At 45.7% G+C, this 22,687-nt stretch overlaps 1 protein-coding gene across 3 annotated transcripts in view; it reads left to right on the top strand.

Annotated features, from left to right (window-relative positions):
• Nucleotides 1-532: 532 nt before the first annotated feature.
• PAH (phenylalanine hydroxylase) overlaps nt 533-22,687 on the top strand; it is a 52,116-nt gene continuing 29,961 nt past the window's right edge. Inside the window, exons 1-3 of one of the 3 annotated variants that reach the window (XM_028532270.2) lie at nt 533-698; nt 7,376-7,483; nt 17,692-17,875. In XM_028532270.2, coding sequence (XP_028388071.1) covers nt 639-698; nt 7,376-7,483; nt 17,692-17,875 — 352 coding nt within the window. In that variant the 5' untranslated portion in view covers nt 533-638. Of the gene's footprint in view, nt 699-7,375; nt 7,484-13,335; nt 13,704-17,691; nt 17,876-22,687 lie in introns of those variants that run through there. The other 2 variants (XM_036019500.1, XM_036019501.1) reach the window with 2 other exon arrangements.

Genomic DNA, 22,687 nt, shown 5'->3' with positions numbered 1-22,687 from the left:
CATATGGTATTTGTCTTTCACTGCCTGGCCTATTTCGCTTAGCATAACTAAAAATGGATCTGCCTTTTGACCTTTGCTCTTTAGCAACTGTGCTCAGCGTCATCTTGTATGTTTGAAGCCAAAGTCTAGAAAAGCAGTGTACTTAGTGGTTAATACAAAGGCCCCTCCAAAAATCTAAATTAGGGATCCTGGCTCTGCTTGCGTGGACGGAGGGCGGTGGGGGGGGGGGGGGCGGAGCGGAGAAAGGATTGTTTCGCATAACTGTAACCATCAGGAGGGCACAGGTGTACTCCAATGCAGAGAATCTGCTTTCATGCTTCTGAGGGTCTTGCAAAGGCCAACCTTGCTAACCACCAGCTCACAGGTGGCCCCGCGCCTGGCTGGCGGGGCTGCTTCCTCCAGCAGGGGCGGGCAGCCAAGTGCGGACTCCCCGCCCCCCGGGGCGGTGACCTGGAGCTCCCTGCGTCAGAACAACCCCCACCGGGGGCGTTACCGTGGCCGCTGCACGCCATCAGACACCTGTGCAACCCGTCCTCCCCTCCCTCACCTCAGGTTAAAAACCTCAGCACCACGTGCTGCTGGCAAACCTGCCTGTGCCGGACAGCCCAGAGCCAGAGACCTCACTCGCGGGAGCCAGCATGTCTGCTGTGGTCCTGGAGAGAGGGGGCTTGACCAGAAAACTCTCCGACTTCGGCCAGGTGAGCCAGCTGTGCAGGGAGGGGCGTTTGGCCTCCGTGAAATAAGTCCGAGGAATGTCGGTGTTTCTTGCTTCCATTAGCACGCCAGGAAGTCTGAATCCATTTGAAGATGATGAAATAGCTCAGGAAGTCATCAGATTAACCCAGGTCCTCAACAGCTGTTTCCCAGGGTGGACATCTGTCCCGTGTGGATTTCAGGGGAAAGGGCATCACTTTACAAGTTGGGGGTCTGGCTTCCAGAGCTGCCACTAACTAGCCTGTGTCTCTGGACAGGTCACCCCTCCCTCTGTGTTGCCTGCCTTCCCTTCTGTACATTGAAGGGGCTGTTCCTTAACCATCTGGGATGGGAGATGAGATCCTCCTTTACCTGCTTTTCTGTGATGTTTATAAAATGCTTTTGGCCATGCATTGAAATGACAACACTGAAAAATTGCATTCTCTTGTTACCTTTGGCAGAAAATGAGGCATCAAAAAGTCTCAGGCTTCCTCAGCCCTGGGGAAGGAGAAAATAAACAGAAAGGAAAATGAGCAAGAGTTAGCCGTGGTCTTGGAATGCAAGAGACCCCTAAATGTGACTTGGGGATGATGCCCATTGTCTGGGATGTGTTGCATTTCTTTTGAGGTGAACAATTGCAGAATACCTTTTTCAACTTATGACGCCTCTGGACTCTGCGGTTCTCAAGTAAAGCCCCACTGGGGGAGATGACGCCCCTCTGCAGGCACCTGTCGTCTATAGGTTTAGTGAGAACCAACAGGAGGGCTGGAGAGAACAGGTGCTTGATATTTTAGTATAACTAGAGAAACTGCAGAACTTTGCACTGACTTTTTTTTTGAGTCCTGAGAAGAAGTCTTCCTTTGAAAATGGCATGTGATGCTTGGGAGACAGGAGAACTTGCGATTGAAGAGGAACAGTGTGGGGGTCAGACAGATCCCAGGACAGATCCTGACTTGGTCTCCATCTGGTGTCTCTATTGGAGGACGCAGGACCCCCCAACCATGGGGGGAAGTTAGGGACAGCCATCTGGTTAGGGGGCTGTAGAGTATAAAGTAGAGTTTATCAGATGGAGATCCACAAATTGTCACTCTAGATGAGTAGGGGCAAAGAGCAGGGTTTAGAGCATGCCCTGGTACCTCCTGTGCATAGAAAGCAGGGCATTTCCCTTTACAGAGCCTCAGTTTTTCAATTCATTTGAAAAACTGGACTAGAAATATCCATGTCCTAGTGTTCGTATGAGAACTGAATGAAAGAATGTCTCTAAAGCTCTTAGCACAGTTCCTGGATCACAGGAGCGTGCCAGTGATGTCTAGCTGTAATTACTTTAGTTTTTCAGCAAAATGTATCTGGAACATTGGTTGGAGGGACAAGCACTGAGTCAGGCAGAGTGACTGGTACAGATTTGTTGTGGACATGATGCTGGACATGAAGTCAAAAGACCTGGACTCTCATTTTGGGGGTTCCTTAAGCTATGTGTTGGGAAAGCAACCTAATTGGTGTGAGGAGAGGCTCAGTTTCATATCTGTAAAGTTGGTGGGGGTTGGGGGGTTGAACTGGAATAAACTTGAGGACCCCTTCCAGCTCTGACAGTCTACAAAAGAGACATGGTTAATGCCTTTGCACAATGCCCAGCTCAGGTGAAGAGCATACACTGGACACAGTTCTGACACGGGGCTGGGAGGCATGCGGTATGGCAAGTGCTCTACACATGCAACAAGCACGCCATGCTGGAAGAGATGTTGACACATCTGTTCACCCAACACAGACTTACTGAACACCTACTATGTGCCAGGCTCAGCAAAGTTTCTTCTCTGGAGAAACTTACATTCTAGTGTAGGAGACAGGAAAAAATAACCACATGAACGTATAATTTCATGTAGAGATAAGTGCTGTGAAGAAAAACAGAGCAGGGAGCGGAACAGAAGACCAGGGGAGCTCAGAAAACACACTATGAGTGGTGAAGTCAGTGTTTGAAACCAGACTGGACTCTGACCCTCTGTGTGCTCCTCTCCCTCACTGCTTTCTCCCGTAGATGAGTGCTGGAATGTGGGGTAGTGTGTCCGTAGCAGGATGTTTGCACCTCATTTGAGTTGTCTCACCACTGTAGCTATGCGTGTGCTTAACCACAGCAGGCGAATCAATGCCTCCTACTGTGGTCCCCCCCAAAACTAAGATTACTGTATTGGAACATCCATTAAAAAAAGTTTTAAAAAACCCACTAGGATTAAAAGGCAATGCCCCCTGGAATATTCTTGCTAGAGAATATTACTACTTGTAATTTGGAAAAGTGCTCTTTTCCAAAGATAATGAATGTATTCCTTAGACACAATAGGTTTCTGTTGTTAAATGTATTGCTCAATGTTCACAATAGCTTTCCCTGGTTCGCAGTAAAGTTCTTTCTCCTTGCCCTATTTCTCCTTATTTGGCTTCTGAGCTACTCTTCTCTATCTCTACCCATCCTGGAGGTACCCGTGTTTCTAAGTCAACTCACGTGTTTACTGGAAATAAATAAGGAATAGATTGTGTGCCAATGAAAACACATTCTAAAAGAGACTTTCCCAAGGTCCCATGCCAGGTCAACACAGTACAATCGAAATCAGCATCTACCCAAGACCACACCATTTCATAAACTTCCATGAGCTTCCTTTCATTTAAAGTCTCTCGGGCCTTGAAAAGGGAAGCTGTAGTCCCAGTTGAGTCTGCCACTGGGAGGCAGAATAAAGACTTTGGAGTCTTTGGACCTGAGTTCAAGTCCAGGCTCTGCCACTTATGAGCAGGGTGTCCACTTAACCTTGCTGAGTCCTTCTCCTCATGTGCAGCACTGCAGCGGCCACTTCCTGGGGCTACCGTGAAGACAGGTAAACTCAGAACAGCGCTAGCTGCTGCCAGTGATGATGTTTATTAACTGTGAAAAGCACCAAGTGTGGCTCCTGGCACATCGTGGATACTCAGGCAATGGCAGGTGCTACTGTTCATGTTACTAACACTAAAGAGTAGTGACTTATCATAGGGTACAGGTGAATTGGCAGACACATTTGAGAAACGTCATGATTTTAAAAAGTAAGCTGTGTATTTCCGTCAGTGGCTTAAGAATATTCCATGGTGAAGTAGCCTCTGGGATGCTTTTGAAAGTGCAGATTCTAAGATCCTACCCCAGATATTCTGATTTGATTGGTTTGGGAGAAGCCCAGGAATCTGCATTTAAACAAGGAATCGCCAGGTAGTTTTGGAATGAAGATCCAAGGAACACTCACAGAGAAACCCTGATTTAGAAAGTTCGTGGGGGGGGGGGAGGTATGGGGAAGTAAAAGGGCACTGGCACAGGGACAGAGTGGCATTGAATAAACTAGTAGTGAGACCAGAGAAAAGCCCTTGCTTTGCAGGAAACCTAGGACTTAATAGGGACATTATGCTAATAGCAGAGGAAGCTGCATAGAATGGCTGATATTTAGGAGCTGAGTTCTTGACCTGGGATCGCCATCTGTGTGACCCTAGGTGAGTCGCTTTCTTTGGCCCATAGTTTCTCTATCTGAAAAATGAGGCCTTGAACTACACGAACTCAATTATTATCAAGTTCCACGTGGACATCAGAAGCCAAAGAAATGCACACACTGAAGAGGGATTGCTTCCGAGAGAAGTGAGACCCAAGAGGGCTTTTGAGGAAGGGCGGGTTATTTGAAAGAGTCAGAGAAAGAGGGGTGCAGTGCATTTCCCACAATGAGGAGCTGAAAGAGCAAGGAGGAAACCAGTTTGCTGGTGTGGAGGGGGACGTTTCTTGTTGGGGGCCTCAGGAGACTCTTGCATATCAGAAGGAGGTAGCTGATCCTACTGGCCATGGGGAGCTTCTGAAGAACTCTGAGTTGAAGGAAGACATGAGCAAAATTCTGCTAGGGCTGGATCGGTGAGCTGGATTAGTGCCGTGGCAGTAGGAACAAAAGAAGGATCCGATGCTGAGAGCCACGTCTTTTGGATTGGACTTGGTGATTGGCTGGTCATGCACAGGAGTGGGAAGTGGGTGGTGATGGAGTTCTGAGCATGGTGCACTCACGTCTGAATTGAAAGGTTACATCCGTGGAGATGCACCAGGACTATGTTTTGGGGTTGGCCAAAAAGTTTGTTGGATTTTTCCCATAAGATGGCTCTAGTAGCGCTTAGTTATCTTGAACTTCATTCGAAACAATTTTGTTAGATTGTACTGTGACAGCTGTCACATCAGGATGCATTTAAAAAATACTTATCAAAATTAGTGGATTTTTGTGAAGCCATTTAAAATGGAAGAGAGAAGAAAATATGCAACATTTTTGGTGTATTATGCTTTATTATTTCAGGAAAGGTAAAAATGTAAAAAAAGGATTTGTGCAGTGTATGGAGAAGGTGCTGGGACTGATCGAATGAGTCAAAAGTGGTTTGTGCAGTTTCGTGCTGGGGATTTCTGCCATGGTTGGACAGACCAGCTGAAGTTAATCGTGATCGAATCGAGGTATTAATTTAGAACAATCAGCGTTATACCATGCAGGAGATAGCCAATGTATCCAAATCAATAAAGCGATTGGTGAAAATGAAAAAATGTGTCTTTTATTTCATGGCAAAAACTAAACGGACCTTTTGGTCAACCCAGGACTGTCCTCGGAGGCCAACAGGATAAGAGAATGTTGCCAAGGGAACTAAAAACAGGGAAACCCTTTGTCATTTCAAGGAAACCGGAGAGGACTAAGGGCTCAGTGTTCTCCGGTGGGAGGAAGAAGACTGACGTCAGAAAGTCATCTGCATATCTTTGGCCGGGCTTACAAGAGGGAGAAGGCAGGGTCGAGTCTGCAGAAAGTCCTGATTCATAGACAGTGTCCTGGGATCAAACAGCTTGGGTTCTTATTCTTGCTTCCCACTGTAACTACGGGTAAACCACTTAACTTCTCTTAGCCTTAATTTTGTCGTCCGTAAAAGGAGGTGCTTCAAAATGAATCAAACCTACCTTCTCGATCAGCAATTTTTAACCTTTTGCATCTCGTGGCACATATAAACTAATTACTGAAATTCTGTGCCAACCAAAAAATATCTTGCTTTGCAGATTTGACAAAACAATAAGTGTTATTTTGATTGATTTACACAAGACAGCTATTGTGTTGGCTGTTGTCATTCTTTAATGTGACAGCCTAAGGGAAATTGGTCAGTGCCCCTTGACCAAATAGTCAGGTATTGGCATGTTTTCGAAATACTTGCAGCACACAAGATGAAAGTCACTGTACTAGATTGTTACAAAAATTAGGTAAGATCATCTAAATCAAGTATTGATAATGCCTGCAACATTACAGGCTCTTAATAAATGATGGATTCAACATTTTTTAGAAAGATTACATCTTGATCCCTATAGAGGTATATAACAGTTCAGTCTTCTAATCCATTCGAAACTCCCTCTGATCACACTAGTTGATAATTTAGGTTCTTTCTCCACACCTCTGTGTTAGGTGAGGTTCTGGAAAATGTGAATTTTCTGAGATAAAAGAAGTTCCTCCTAAGGGTCACCCATGTTTATGTCGGGCTTATTGTGCCAAGTCATGAATAGAACCTACCCAACGGGCCTTCCCAGTGGGATAATGTAGCATCCAGGCCTCCAGTTTCTTCATCTTGCTTATAAGAGAGTAAATTTCTGCACATTTCCTCCTTCCTGGTTTTAGGTATATGCTATTTATTTGTGGGCACACATGGAATTTTTATATATTATTATAAAACTGAATTTTACAAATTCAAAAGATTTCAGCAAACTTCTTCTGGAATGCCAACCCTAATCCCACCCTCATTTGCTGTCACATGCACGTAGAAAGTGCTAGATCCTTGACATTTTTTCCTGTTTTAAGACATCCACCTTCCAATGGATTATGTGTGTACTTTCACGTGTTTTGTAACTATTCTTCTACAACTAGATATCCAAGATCCCTGTGTACAAAAACAAGTCAGCGTGCCCCTGAGATCTTAGTCAAGGGCCAAGAGGGCATTCTTGTATATTTAAAGTATTTCCATCATTTTTATAGACTCCTCTTAATAGTCTATTTAGACTATTTTTATTTTTTTTCCTTTTTCATCATCTGAATACAGTTGAGACAGGGCTTATTGTTAGCATGATTTTACAGATGAGGAAGCTCCGAAGGCTCAATGATTTGCCTCGAGTGGCGCATGGGAGAGGATCCCAACCCAGGTCTTCAGACTCGAAAGCCTGCGTGTGTTCTATTTTTAGAACTCTCCCCGCTGTATTTTTCAATGTTTTCCTGGGACACTTTCTGAACCACCGCTGAGGATCTTTTCCCCCCAGTTATTTGGTTTGTTGTGTGTCTATGAAGCCAAATTTTGAGCTTCTTCATCTTTGTATGTGGATCTCAGAGCCCCTATCACGTGGCACTTGGTAGGGGCTCATTGAAATGTATCAGATCTATAGGGTGACTGGTGACATCCGGGAATAATGGAAGGTCCTAAAGTTGACATCTGACCCAGGGGCATTATTGAACATATCGCTGCCCTTGACCGACTGGCTCTCCACCATGCTGTGGACTTCTGTGTAGAATATGTGTAGCCCGTGGTATCCCAGGCTTCACTGGAAGAAACAGCTCATGATGGCGTGCCCGGGAGGTTCCACCGGAATGAATTGCTAAACCGCGGAGAACATTTTAACCAAGTGTATTTAATCCTTTAGGAAACAAGCTATATCGAAGACGTCTCCAGTCAAAGCGGCGCCATATCGCTGATTTTCTCACTCAAAGAAGAAGTTGGTGCGCTGGCCAAGGTCTTGCGCTTATTCGAGGTAAGAGCTTCATTCGTCTCTGCCCGGGAGACTTGACGCTCGGCTTAGGCTCTTAAGCTAACCGACTGTGTGACGTCAGGTGAGTCTTTCGTCCTCTCCGAACTTCAGGTGCTGCGTTCACAGTCCGGTCCTTCAGAATCACTGATCGGTACCCAGGAAAGCAGCCCTGGCCTCAGACACCTTTGGCCACATTTTTCTTGAATGAATCACTTCTTAGCAGTGTTCTCAATACACTTTTTACTTTTAACAGTAGCACTTGCTTGTCTTACATGTAGGAGTTTGTATGTGGCCCTGAGGCTGGCTTCAACCTTGGCTCCGTCATTTTATATTCTCCGCAGAGGAACATCTCACTGTAGTATACGCAGGACCACATTTTTATATATTAAATGTTCAGTTAAGAACAGAATTAAATTTAAATATAGTCAAAGGAAATTGACTTTTGTTTTACTCTTTTGCCCTGGGATTTAAGAAGGAATATTTTTGAAGCAATTCACTTCTACCTCAAGTTCTTTAATGAAATTAAATGTGGTGGGTTATCAGTGGGGAGAGGGAGCAGGGAGAACGGGGGAAAAGGTACAGGGAATAAGAAACATAAATGGTAGGTAGAAAATAGACAGGAGGAGGTTAAGAATAGTATAGGAAATGCAGGAGCCAAAGAACTTATATGTAGGACCCGTGGGCATGAACTAAGTGGGGGGAATGTGGGTGGGAAGGAGGGGGCAGGGAGGAGGGGAATAAAGGGGGGCATAGGACAGCTGTAATAGCATAATCAATACAACATATTAAAAATTAGATCTGGTGACTGAATGCATAAACAAATGGAGAAGACACAAAGCTACCATCAGAAGAATTCTGAATCATTTAAGTAGATACTTCACTCAGAGGAGGAGAGCACAGCTCCACTCTTCTCTAGTGTAGGTGGAACAGGGTGACTTCCAAAGCAAACAACGTGAACAGGAGAGGAAAGAGTGACTTCAGTGGAGACTCCAACAAACAGTAGCTGAGCCAGGTGATCAAGGTTAATATCAGTCAAGGCCATAATGGTACTTTTTCTCTGTGATTTTTCTCCCCCAAACCCATAACCTCAGTCTAACCATCAGAGAAACATCTGACAAATTCCAATTAAAGGATATACAAAATACTTGACCCACACCCCTTAAAACTGTCAAGGTCGCCAAAAACAAGGAATATCTGAGAAATTATCCTAGCCAAGAGGAACCTCAAGGGACATAATGATTAGTGTAATATGGTGTTCTTAATGGAATCCCAGAACAGAAAAAGACATTTGATACAAACCAAAGAAATTCAAATTCAGCATTGTCTTTGGTTTGTGATAAAGCACTAATGTTGGTTCATCAATATAAGATATTAACAGTAGGGGAAGCTGGATGCAGAGTATGTTGAAATTTTCTGTACTGTCCTTTTGATTTTCCTGTAAATTTAAAATTGATCTAAAAATAGTTTATTGAAAGAAAGAAAATTTGGCTATTCAAAAAGGGGGTTGAAGGCTGGGGAAATGCCTGCCTGAGTGAGAGCAAGCCAAAGGGGAGAAGGGAGACAGAGCGCTTTCTGAATGGCAAACTGCTTAAGGGAAATAATGTGCCCTCACATGCTCCTTTGCAACAATGTAGCATTTACCCCTTGAGGGGTCCAGACTTCGAGTTAATACATTAACTAATAGTCAATTAATAGGATGTTTTCAACTAAATAAATAAACCACAAGTAACTAAATTACCTGGACTGGGTGCAATGTATGTACCTAAGGAGTGTGTGTGTGTGTGTGTGTGTTTGGGCATGCATATACTCTGGATAAACTTTTTAAAATTACATTTATCGGGGTGACATCGGTTACTAAAGTTACGTAAGTTTCAAGTACACAATTCCATAATACACCATCTGTATATTACACTGTGTGGTCACCGCCCAGGTGAACTTTTTAAAGCATTCTCCAAAGTCTCCATTGCCCTGGTCAATAAGGGCTGTTATTATACCCATGTACAGAGAGGAAAACAGAGGCGGATGTACTGGCTGATTGGCGAAAGGGTTGGTGTTAGTATGTATTGATTTTTTTCCAGACGTACGTACTTCAGCTGCCCCGAACATTGTCGGCCAGCTTGCCTTCTGCCCTTCCTACCAGCCTAGCAAGTGCAGAGTGAAGTCTAATTATTCAAAGTGCCAAGGCAATGAGGAAAATCTCACTGTAGGGGATGTGGAACCACCTCAGGTGGTACACCAGGCATGGATGATGCTTGACTGAGTCCTCACTCAGCTTGGTGGACAAGGTGTTACTCCATTTTGTGGATGAGGAGACGGGTGTTCCGTGAGGCGACTGCACAGCCAACGTGGGGTGCAGGTGGGATTGAACTCGGGGTCTCAGTTCCAAAGCCCATGGGCTCTCCCTGAACCCCCACCCCTCTGCCAAATACAGCTGTCCCTGTGCATCTGAGCACCTCTGCGGTTGGTTAAAAGTGCAGATATTCTGGCCCCATCCTCTCCTTTTATGGGGTGAGGAGGATCTCCTACCAGGTATTCTTTCTTCTTTCCAAACTGAAAAATGCATCAACACACAGGAAAAATAATGTCCATAATTCCACCGTCCACAATAAACCACCGTCAGCACTTGGACATGTTCACTTTCTTTTTTTTCAAGCACAATTATCATTTCCAAAATTACGGATTGACACACTGTTCTTTAACATACATATAGACCATTCGAGATACAGCAATAGTCCTTTCCGACAATCCTGCTGTCCTGCAAACCTTCCGGCCAAGGCAACATTGTGATCAGTTGAGAGTGTTTTTTCCCCCGTCCTTAAAAACGCTTAATGGTTATTGACAGGCACTGTGCTGTGCACATGGTCCTGCAGCCTCCTTGAGTCAGTTCAGGAGAGCGGTCGAGAGCGCACACTCTGGGCAGACAGTGCTGTGGCTTGGGGAGAGCCGTTCCCCGTCTCTGTGCTTCCGTTCCTCATCTCTAAAAGGGGCACAACAACCGCGTCTGCTTCGAAGGGTAGTTCTGAGGATTCAATGAGGTCGGACATGTAAAACCCTCAGAGTACTTACCTAGTAAGTGTTCAGCAAGTGTTCAGCAAGAATCCCTACGTACTTTTTTCCTGAATGCAATGTTTTTGAGATACATGCTTGTTAATACAAAATTCATGACCTTTAAGTGCTGAAGGGCAGCTCTTCATGTGTGTACTCCCTGTGGTGGAAGCTTTCTCAGCCCCCACCCACCTGGAGCATGGACAAGGCATCCTGGCTCCTCCAAGAAAAAGCGAGATCGACAGGGGAGGGCAGGCTTCTCCCAGCACGGCCCCGAGAGCCCATCTCTTCTTTAGGTGAGTAGCACCCAAGTCATCATCCCATTAAGAGATGATGTTGCTTGCCTGAGGGCCTTGTAGCTTTGTAGACCTCAGCCAGTCACGACATCACAATGCAACACAACAGCTTTGATATTTATAACAGAGACACAGAGGCGCTGTGTTTGCACGTGTTGCACAGGCGAGGGGGAGCAAAGAAGCCGATGTCTTAGTGAACTGGAGCCACGTGATTAGGAATATACCAAACCCCGGACCTGCAAACCCACAAATGTCCCACTGGTCCTCAGGAACTTGTCCTGCCCGTTCTTCATGCATTTATGTTAACATTTGTCATAGCGCTCTAGTTTTCAGCCTCTGCTACTTCATGTCTTGTGCCTTCTTTAAAAAAAAATAGTCTCCTGCAAGTCTTCACAGCAAGTGGTTCGGTAAAGGGCCATCAAATTACAAGCAGGCTTTTTGGGGGAAGTTGCACTCAAGAGGTCTCGCTCCCTCCGCCAGCCCTCCACTGGGTGCCTTCCTGTGTGTTCCCTGGGGAAGGGAGCGCACAGGACAGAGCTCTTCAGTGATGGGTATGCTCCTTCTTCGCATCATTTCATGGATGGAGACACAGAGGCTCCGATGAAGCTGCCCAAGGCTAGACACTTGGAGATAAAAATTGCTTCAGACCTCACCCTCCTTGTCCTCGGTAGACTGGTCCTTTGAAAACAAATGGAGAAGGCGCACTCTGTGTTTGTCACGTTCACTCTCTGTACCCAATCCACCGCTGCCCCGATGGCCGTGCCTTCCCTCCAGCAGATATTCAGGGGGCTCATACTCTGTCATGTATGCATTCAGCTACTATTTTTGGAGTGTCTACTGTTTTCAGACCTATATAGGTGCTGGGGAGACTGGGATGAGTCAGACAGTCATTCTGGGCCCCTCTCAGCCTTAGGAGAGCGCAAGGTTCCATGAGCTTCCTTAACCCATACTTGAGAGAGAGTGAGACAGGGCAGGTTTCTTGCAGATACAGTGCTGAAGCTGACACTTGAAGGGGTGGGCCCGGGGAGAGGCAGGGCGGGGGGAAATAAGTGCCAGAACAAAGAAACAAGTGGCTTGAAGTAAGAGATTAAACAAGTGATCGGGTCACGAAATCCTTAAATCCTTGAACCATCTGCCAACCTTAGCATTCTTGGGGGCAAGGGCTGGGCTGCAGAGTGGGCACCCAGGCAGAAAAGTGATTTATTACTCTACAATTTGGACTTTAAGTCCTGCCTCTCCCTGAGCCCTGGGCCTGGTAAGCAGGGCAAGACGGATAGTAAATCACCAGGGCTGCTGTCACCCCACCGAGGCCTCAGGTCCAAGGCAGTCGTGGGCAGTAAAGTGCTTACAGGGAACATTTCTTCTTGAATAAAAATAGAAAGAGCTAGCTAGGAGTCTCACTGGAGGAAAGGAAAGTTCTTAGAATGCAGATGACACTCACTTTATTTACATGCCCCAACACAGATATAGATATAAAGAACACGCAAGGAACTCACTTCCAGCGTGAGAAATAAAGCATTGTATAAAGGGCTAATGTCCTTTTGTACCCATTCCCCAGGCACTCCCTCCCTAGAGGTGGCTATTAACCTGAGTTTTACATGTATGATTCCCATGCATGTTGTTATACTTTGTTTGCATGGATAACCATTGGTGATACGTGGCCTAGTTTTTCAAGCTTTTAATCTTCATACAAATGTAAAAACTCTCCTTTTGCAGCTTTCTTTCTTGAGGAGAGGGTGATGAAATGAACGTTGTTTCTGAGAATTGTTCACAGGGTCCGTGCTTTTTGTCCCCGCCGCACATTCCATCATGTGGCTATACTTCCTTCGTTTCCTGTTGGGGCTGCTGAGCTGGCTTCCACTGTTGGTCCCTACCAATGGTGCTGCACCAAACCTTTTATTCAAGGCTGGTGACCTGTTTCACGGAGAGAAGGACCTCAGATGGAAAACGGGCATTGCTTTTAGCCACCAAATAGGTCAGAGCTGGACACACCTGAGAAATAGCCACATGAAGGTCACTTTTAAAACTTTCATTATGAAGTCAGACCTCTCTCACTGGGACCATTTAGACCGGGCTGTGGCCCGTGGCTGATACACATGTTGTCATCATTCTTCAGTAGCCTGGACTGGAACAGACCACCGTGCCTTTTTGATCTTATCGTTCTGGTGGCAAGAAAAGGTGGAGGAAGAGGGATAAAAGAAGAGAAAGCCCTTTTCCTCAAAAGCCTTGAAAAGACCCTGGATGAAGCTGCTACCTCAGCTCTCCCCAGGAAGGAGTCTCCTCCGAGTTGGACGCAACTCCAACTGCATGGAGGCGAAGGTGGGGAAGAAATAATGCCACAGAGAGACTCGGGGAAGAAAAGGCCAAAAGATTCCAAGAGACACTTGCAGAGGAAGCAAGAGTGGAATCCTGAACGATGGTCTCCGGGGTATGAGTTCTACTGAAAATCCAGCACGAACCAGCGCAAGAGCTGCCCCCCGAGTTGGTGTGTGTGTGTGCACGTGTATGGGGGTGGGCAGTCTTAGCTCCCTCTAGAATTTAACTGTGCTGCTCATACTTGTCTGAATGCTTTTGGTTTCCTGGTAATCCCAGTGGGCTGAATGTCCAGACCCTGGGTCATTCAGGGCTGTTGCGGGCCCTCTCACAAGAGGAGACCAACGAAATGTATCAGAAGCCCTGCCTGCCCCAGTCTCAAGTCTGGGCTAAGGAACCTCAATCTTTGCAACTACCGTTTCTCACCCTCGCTCGTCGCAGTGGCCTCCAGACTGTTTCCGCCCCTGCCTCGAGTGCTCCTTTTAAAACGGGAGTCAAACGATGTGTCTCCTCTTCCCGATTACCAAGCTTAGCTTTTCCTAACAGTTGGAGTGAAAACCAAACTCCAGGTAACGACCAACAATTGCTTGCAGGGTCTACTGCCAGTTACTTCCCTGCCTCGTGTTCTGCCGCCCTCCTTCTCGCTCACTCTGCCCAAGTCACAGTGGCCCCCTCCACGGCTCTCAGCCAGATCACGCACCATCTTACCCCAGGACCCTTGTCCGCCCACGCCTTGCTCCCTTACTGACTCCTGGTTGGTGCTTAAGTGTCACCTGTTTATTTTTCGAGGCCTTCCTGACCACACTGTTTAAAACGACACCTCTGTTGCACCCCTGGAATAACTAATCCCTCTTTCCTGCTTGATTTCTTCTCCATCCCATCCAAAGACGACATTATTTTTTTTGTAGTTATTGTTTGTCCCCTCTTTCAAGAATGTAAACTCCAGAAGGGCAGGGACTTCTCCTGCTTCGTTCCCTGTTGCACCCCAGGAGCTAGAACAGTGTCTGACACATGACAAGTTCATGGTTGGATGAGCTATCGAAAGCTGCTGGGGGTTTGCTTGAGGCCAAGGATTTGGGGCATTCTTTGTGAATGTCTTCCACGTTACCTCGGAACTAAGCAAGGACATAGCTTCATTGACACTTACGCTAAGGCTTCAGCATCGGGTGGTTCAAGGAGCTCTCTGTTTTCAGTCTCGTCTCATCTGAAAATGTGCTCAGCTTTTCCTTCTCCTTTTCAGAACATGGTCTGAGGAAAGGCGCTGAGAAAAGCTTAGGATAAAGCAAATATTAAATGGAGAAATGGCTCATGACACCAAGTGTATTTGGATGCCCAGGGGAATGAGCATCCGTACCAAGTTGAGAGAAACGGCTGTAATGCATTATTCTTACCGAATAATACCCATGAATGAAGTTGTGCTTTTTCTCCTTCTGATTCTCACCGAGCTGCCAGTTAATATTATCATCCTCATTTTAATCATGAATAAACCAAAGCTCATGGACAACGAACATACTCAAAGGTGGTGAGCAGCAGAACCAGAATTTGAACTCGGATCCTTCCGAAGCCCACACGCTTTTCACTGTGCTCTTTCTCGAGAAACGGAAGGGAGGAGGAGAGGAAGGGGCCCTGAGCTTGAGGGCAAGGAGAGACCCAGAAGCACAAATCTCTCTTTCACCGTTGTGAATTCTGTATTTTCATAGTTTTATCCACTTGTGACCGGTTTTCCCTTAGAAAGATTTTCCTCAAGGTTGGGAACAGAATGGGGTTTCTAGTCCATCTCTATTAATATATATAAACAATGCATGTCACTTTGCTGTTCTGTGGGACCCACACTTTCTGCTCCAGGGTTCTGGTTAGTCGGGTATTACACTGCTCTCTTGTATGTATAAATTAACTGTTGGACAGATCATGAAATTGTCTTTAAAATATTTGACTCTAACCGTTTCTTACCTCTGCCCAGATGTCCAGGTAGAGTAACAGAAAGTTCTTTCCTCATCCCTCACCCAAAGAGGTGGTCAGTGTGTAGGGGTCAATGCGTAAACTGGTATACAGCCCTTGATTAAAAATAAAAAGTTATTTACTAAAAGGTAATTATGATTGTAACCAGGTTTGGAGGTTCATTTCTAAAGCCGTGCTTAGCAACCAAAATTATCTAAGTATCTGTATTGATCAGCTGGAAAAAATTCAACCCAGAAATTACATGCCAAACTAGAGAGTTAGTTACTAATAACTTGCTTCAAGTGGGAAAGAAATAGTTCAAAGAATTAGGCTGTGTGCTCTTAGTCAGGAACTTCTCTCACATTTAAAAGATACATTTTTCTTTTCATTACATGGCTAACATACTAAGATTTGGGCGGGGAACAAACTTAAAGGACACATGGTCAAAAACTAGAGGGAGGGTGGTAATGGGAGGGAAGTGGGGAGGGGTGGGAGAGGGGGCTGAATTGGGAGTAAAAAGGAGAAAACTGTATTTGAACAATGATTAAAATAAAATAAAAAAAATAATAAAAAAGATTTGGGTGAAATAAATAGAAGTTATGCATAGTCTTGTCATAACTGATTTTGATGAATTTCATTCTAGTTTTTAAAATTAATTAATTAATTAATTTATTTATTGCCTGGCCATATTTTTAAAGTATGTTTTAATTATCACATACCTATATCCATCATAAGTATTTTCCCAAGGGCTTGTCATTATGACCCTGTAAGACATAAACTGAATTTTTCATTATGAAAGCAATAAATGTTGTTTTAGAAAAGTTGGACCATGATAAAAATGAAAAAAGAAGGAAGGAAACAAAATCACCTCCGGGCCCATTATCTAGAGGCCACCTCCGCTGATATACCTTGCAATGATCACTGACACTTTACGTAAGGTGTTGTTGCTTTTTCACAGGGGTGTCATCTTCACTGAGTGGTTATACTACAGTATCTCTAACCGTTCCTCCCCAGTGGAAATTCAGTTTACAAATTTGGGTTAAAAAGTTTCCCTGGAAGACAGGGAATAGTAAAGTGTCTAGAATAGTAAAAACTGAGTTTAGGGGTATACATTGTTTTGTGGGTTTCCCCAGGAGAACTGCTGTTCCCAGGGGTGGAGTGTGGGTGGTGATCACTAACAGCCTATGGTCGCCCTCCAGCCCTTCCTCCCCCTCTGCCGCCTCCCCCCTCCCCTCCCCCTCCCCTTAGCACTAAGTTTGCCAGAGGTGTGGCTTAGTCCTGGCCCTGGGCCTGGCTGTATTCTCTGGCCTCCACAAGGCAGAAATCGGTTCCTTCTGCTTTTGAAGTTTCAACTTATGTAAATAGGAGGTGGAACTTGCCCGCCCACTCTCTTTCCTTCTGAGCCAAAAATGGCAATTCTTTGTTTGGTTTCGGAAGTGACCTTTCTTTGCTTAAAAAGCGTCAGAGCAGCCACGATGTCTCTAGCCTTCCCTCCTCTACCACCTCTCTTCTAGTCCCTGTCCTCACAGCAGGAAACCTGGCGTCCCTGTCAGGACATAGCTCTGCCCTTCTCGACGAGGCTCCGTGTGCTCACCCTGCTAAATGCTGCCATCTGCCCGCACTGCACCCCAGGACTGCCTACCCCCTTCTGCCTCGTATTCCCCCCTTAGCCCTCATCATTATACAATAATATATAAATTAGTTCTCTTTTACGCTTGTTGTTTATTTCCCGACAGCTTGAACGGGAGCTTTTGTAAAGAGAAGTACCTTTGTTTTGTTCACTGATGCATCCCACTCACCTGGAAGAGTCATCGGTACCTAGTAGATGCTATGCACATGTTGGCTGTATATTTGAATAAAAAGGAATCATGCCAACATATGAGCAGTAATTACAGAATTTTTACTGAGCACTTACCATGTACCTGGCAGTGTACACGTGTCATTTCATTCAATGTCCCCCAAAAATGTCTGAAGCAGGTGTCACTGCTATCACCAAATTAGAGATGAGGAAGCCAAAGGTTAGAAACACGGAGGTGAATGGTTGCGGGTCTCATTTCCCATACAGTTAAGAACTTGGATTTAAATCCAGGAAGCTTGACTCCTGTGGACCCTGTTCAAGCAGAAATCTGTTGCTTCTATGTATTTATTTGTTGAGATATTATTATTCCAGTTCTGTGGCATTTCACTTGGAAAAGGGTGTTTTTTTTCCCCTGTGTAAATACTTTTGGCACACTCTGTCCTGGACATTAGGACCAGATCAACATGTCATGCTTGCGGCTCTGGCATTTGGCTGATTTCCATGTGGTTAAATTTTGAGGCGTTGGAACTGTATCTCCACCTCTTGCCATTTGTTAAATGGGATTTGAAAAAAAAAAAGTAGAGTAGAGGTGGGCAAAGCCGGGGTGGGGCATTGGAGACATCTGTAATAGCGTCAACAATAAAAATAAATAGTAAAAAAAAACCCTGTAGCTTTAAGGACTTTCTTCTACTCTAATTAAAAAAATCCTATTTCTCATCTGTCTGCATTTCGTGTGCTGTGCGTTTTGCTCTGTTTTTGCGTGTTGGGTCTGCGTTAATGCCAATGACGGCCCCCTTCACACGTCCACTTCTGTTTTCTAGGAGAATGATATAAATCTGACCCACATTGAGTCAAGGCCTTCACTTTTAAAGAAAGATGAGTATGAATTCTTTACCAACCTGGACAAAGGCAGCATGCCCGCTCTGGGCAGCATCATCAAGATCTTGAAACACGAGATCGGTGCCACGGTGCATGAACTTTCCCGAGACAAGAAGAAAGACACAGGTAAGAAGGAGAGGGATTTTGCAACCCAGGCCACTCTTCCTTCTGCTTGCAAAATAGTGGCAAAGGTAATACCCACCCTGGAAGATCACTGAGGGAGTGGGCGAGAAGATGTAGGTTAGAGACCTAGAAGAGCGCCTGGCATAGTGTAGACCTTTGACAAATGTTAGCTCTTTTCCTCCTTCCTGGGGATAGCTATTTCTCCTATTAATTGTTATTGCTCTGTTGCTGTGATTTTTATATATTTTTCCTCCTTGGATTGTCATGCTCTTGACCTCCTACCTCCAGAGGCAGCATGGTTAGGGTGTCCAGGGTGCTTTCTGTGTAGAGACATCTTCAAGACAAATTCCGTGCTTATCTCCACTCCAGCCAGAGGCGGACCACACGTTCTCCTCATAGTCCGTCAGCTCCGTTGCTGGAGGCTGCCTGCCGCCTTGTCCCGGGCTTCCAGCATCATTGTCCACCTCTCTGTCTGTCCCTTCCACCACATTAGGAGTGTCTTAGAGGCAAGGGCAGTCTTTTAAATATATATATGTCCTAGCAGTTTAGCCACCTGTTTAGAGCACAAGTGCTGAGCAAATATTTGGGAGTGGACGATTAAATCAAGGAGTTGTGAAGACTTGTTCTCTCTGCTTCCTTCTGGAGCTGCTGAAACGCTTCCCGTGGATGTCCCCAGAACAGTAAGGCAATGGCGTGGGGCAATACAGTGCAGGCATTATAAGTGGGTTGGGGTTGAACAGACTTCAGTTCAAGCCCTACCTCTTCTACTTCATGACATGGAGACCCCTGACAAGTCCTTTTAACTGCTCTGGCCTCAATTTTTCATAGGGTTTTTGTGAGGGTTAAATGAGATCACACATAAACAGTGCTTAGACTGGAGACATGGTAGTATGTGGTTGTTGTTACTCTTATGATTATCCTGAAAAGAATACAGAGGAACAAAGTGATAGCTTTCTTAGGATGCAAAGTATATCCACATGAACTATTTTAATAAACTTTTTATTTGTAAAAGCAGTTTCAGGCTTACAGAAAAAATTATGTGGAAAGTATAGAGAGTTCCCACATGCCCTTTTTCTCCTGCCCCTACCCTACCCCAATTTCTCCTGTTACTAACATCCTGCCTTAGTCTGCTACATTCTTTATAATTGATGGGCCATAGTGTTACGTTATGATTAACTAAAGTCCATTATTTACATTAGAGACCATGCTTTGTATTGTATGGTTCTTTTGGTTTCGATAAACGCAGGTAATGACATGGTGATTGGCAATGATGGATACTGTCACGTATGCATCATTACAGCCTCATGTAGAGGATTCAGTGGCCTCCCTGATGCCCTGTGCTCCACTGATTGATGTCTCTTTCCGTACTTGGTCCCTCTTGCAACCACTGATCTTTTTACTGTCTTCATGATTTTGACTTTTCCAGAATGTCATATCATTGGAATCAGGGTATGTAGCTTTTTTTAGACTGGTTTTGTTATTTTATTTTATTTTTTTAGAGAGGGGAAGGGAGAGAGAAAGAGAGGGAAAGAAAGATCAATGTGCGATTGCCTCTCGTGCACCCCCTACTGGGGACCAGGCCCACAACCTAGGCATGTGCCCTGACTAGGAGTCGAACCGGTGACCTTTTGATTCACAGGCTGGCACTCAACCACTGAGCCACACCAGCCAGGGCTAGACTGGTTTCTTTCACTTTCATGTCTTTTTGTGAATCAATAGCTCATTTCCTTTTAGCGCTGAATAATGTTCCATTGCATGGATGTACCACAATTTGTTTATCCATCCTCCTGTTGAAGGACATTTGGTTGCTTCCACATTGTGGTGATTATGAACAGTGCTGCTAGAACATTCACATGCGGGTTTTTGTGTGGACCTGAGTTTTCAGCTCATTTGAATGAATACCTAGGAGAGCCATTGCTGAGATGAAATATTTTTTCCTAAATAACTTAAAAATTGTTTTATTACAAAATCAAAGGGTTTTTTTTTTGTAAAAACACTAAAGACTTTAGGTCAAGAGGATTTCAGGCTCTGTAGCTGAAAGTAGCATTTTCCTAGGCAGAGATGCTTTAAAACGAGGCAAGATCCATCTCTTAGCACAAGCCGTTGAAACGGTTAGTAAGAGGTACCTCTAAGGCCTTCCTGGGAGATCTCGCTTCTTTTTCTGCCCTTGGCCTCCTGTGGCCGTCACCCATACGAGGAACTTCATGTAGGACTCTGCCCCTGCCGAGGGTGTACGGCCACACTTGTAGGCTCAGGTCACTGGGGGTAGGCACTTGGAATTCCTCCTCAGATCAATCCTGTCTGCCTGCCCCCCTTCCACCTTCCAAGCTGCTTCCCAGATGATCATCTCTTTTGGCTTTTCCGGCCACCTGCTCCCCACAGGAGCTGCGGACTCTCAGGACAAAGGCCCTGCTGGACCTGGGGCCAAGCTCTGCTTCTGCTTGGAGCAGGTGGAGGCCTGGCCAGCTGGGGCCCTGGGGTAGGAAATCAAAGCAACTGACAGGCAGGCCCGTGGCCCCTTGGGGAGCCAGGGAAGATGTATGTAGATCAGATGAAGGGCTGGCAGCCCGAACTGGAGGCTCAGAAAGGAGGTTCTTAATGGGCCGTGGAAGAACAGTTAGGAGCCCAGACTTTGAAACCAGGGCACACCGTAGTTAGTGTAACTTTGGGCAAATTGCTGACCTTTACAATCTCCCAGTGTGTCACATGGGAGTAACAAGTGTCTCTGTCTCGTAGGATTAATGAAATAACAGCAGTGGAGCATTGAGAACAGTGTGGAGCGTGTTCAAGGGCTTAATAGATGTCCTCTCTTTGGACTATTATCATGATTGCTATAAATAACGGCCCGAGCACAGGAGCCCTGAAATGCCAGCCTACACACAACTACTTTTTCAGGGATTCTGAGAACTAGAAAATGGCCTCAGTGTTCATGCAGCCCAACAGATTCTTTAATTTTTTATTGTAAAAAAACAGAGGCCGTGACTTGCCATAAGGCAGGGAGTGGATTCTGTGCGATGGAGGGTGAGTGTGTGTGGAGCGATGCTTTGGGCCAGGCACCGTGCTGGGAGCTGGGGGGAGAGAGGGTCATACTGCCTGTCCTTAAAGAAGCACATGGGCTGCCACTCAGGCGGATACAGGAGAGGGACAGGTGTTGCAATGGAGACATGGCTGATGGAACTGGGCCTCTCCTCCACTGTTTCACTTGGGGACCGGGCAAGTGTAACAATGAAAGAGCCATCCTGGCTGCTGTGGCTCACTTGGTCGGGTGTCATCTCATAAAGTGACAGGTCACTAGGTTCGATTCCCGGTAGAGGCACGTGCCTCAGTTGCTGGTTTGGTCCCGGGTCAGGGTGCTTATGAGAGGCAACCCAATCAATGTGTTTCTCTCACATCAATGTCTCTCTCCCTCTCTTTCTCCCTCCCACTCTAAAAATAAAATGAAAAATTTTAAAAGATTTTATTTATTTATTTTCAGAGAGGGAAGGGAGGGAGAAAGAAAGAGAGAGAGAGAAACATCAATGTGTGGTTGCTAGGGGTCATGGCCTGCAACCCAGGCATGTACCCTGACTGGGAATCAAACCTGTGACACTTTGGTTCGCAGCCTGAGCTCAATCCACTGAGCTACGCCAGCCAGGGCAAAATTTTTAAAGAAGCGAAAAAATCAATGTTTTCACTCAGAGGAATCATGTCATCAGTGTTGGGCTTATCAGAGGCTGAACGTAGCACAGGTTCGATTCCCTTGCAGGGCTCAAAAGGGCAGGGCACTGAGGTTTGAAGCGGAGCTAACATTCTGCCTCATGGAGGAGGAAAGACTGCTAAGACTAACCATTTAAAATAAGGGTTTGGGGACCCTTATTAGTACAGGTGCTCGGTCCCCCCCACCCCATCCTGGCTGCCCCTACCTGACATGGCTTCTGACCTTGACTTCCCATAACAACAGCGGCGAGGGATGCAGGTGATGCGGCAACAGCGCAACTTTGCGCCTGCGGAGAAAGACGGGCCCCTCGGGCGTCTGGGTAGTTTTGGTGAAGAAGTCAGGGCCCAGAAACAGATCTTTTCTAGGATGAGCAATCACCGTCGCCCAGTTGCTCTTTCTGTGGAACCCAGTGGGAGGGTGACCACAGGAAGGAAGGCGTCGTGGTAGATCTGAACCTTTGATTCTTTTCATGCCACAAAACGCCCTTTCTGGGGGGGAGGGGCTCAGCTCTCAGGGGCGAGTCTGACAGCGGGTTGGAGTGGGACGTCTGAGCCCCTCCAGTCAGTTAGGCCAAACCACTTGTCACTGCGGTTTTTAAAACCATTCAAAGGGCCGTGTGAGTGATAGAAAATGAAACTTTTCGGTTTCTTAATTGCTAAAAAAAAAATTCCCCACCCAAAACAGCTTAAGGGAAGAAGGTTAATTACAGTGACGAGTTAAAAATAAGCCCCAACCTCCTAAAAATGCCTCCTGGAGAAAGTGGTGTGAGTTTAATAGGATTTTAATCCAGGGAGTCTTTTGAATACTTGAGGTCTATTCTCCTGCTCCCCTCTCTCCTGATGACCTCAAATCCTGCTTCAACCCCACATAAAAGGGCATTAATATCTGCCATCGATCCATCTCCTAATCCTTTTACCTTCCCCTTTGAGTCTTCTGCATGACATTGCATTTGGAGGGGGGTGGAAAATTCCTGTATGGAGACAGATTGCAGCCAGGAGAAACAGACGGGCCAAATAGCTCGGCTGGACAGAAGTACAGGCTCGTCACCTTTGGAGAAAAAGATCGGTAGGGAGTTATCTTCCGAAAGCATTTAGTGGACTTTGTTCACATTGTGATTA

Source organism: Phyllostomus discolor, chromosome 2 (assembly GCF_004126475.2).
Source record: "Phyllostomus discolor isolate MPI-MPIP mPhyDis1 chromosome 2, mPhyDis1.pri.v3, whole genome shotgun sequence".
NCBI classification, from domain to species: Eukaryota; Metazoa; Chordata; class Mammalia; order Chiroptera; family Phyllostomidae; genus Phyllostomus; species Phyllostomus discolor.
Note: the sequence above shows the minus strand (reverse complement) of the source record. Positions and strands in the feature narration are given on the sequence as shown.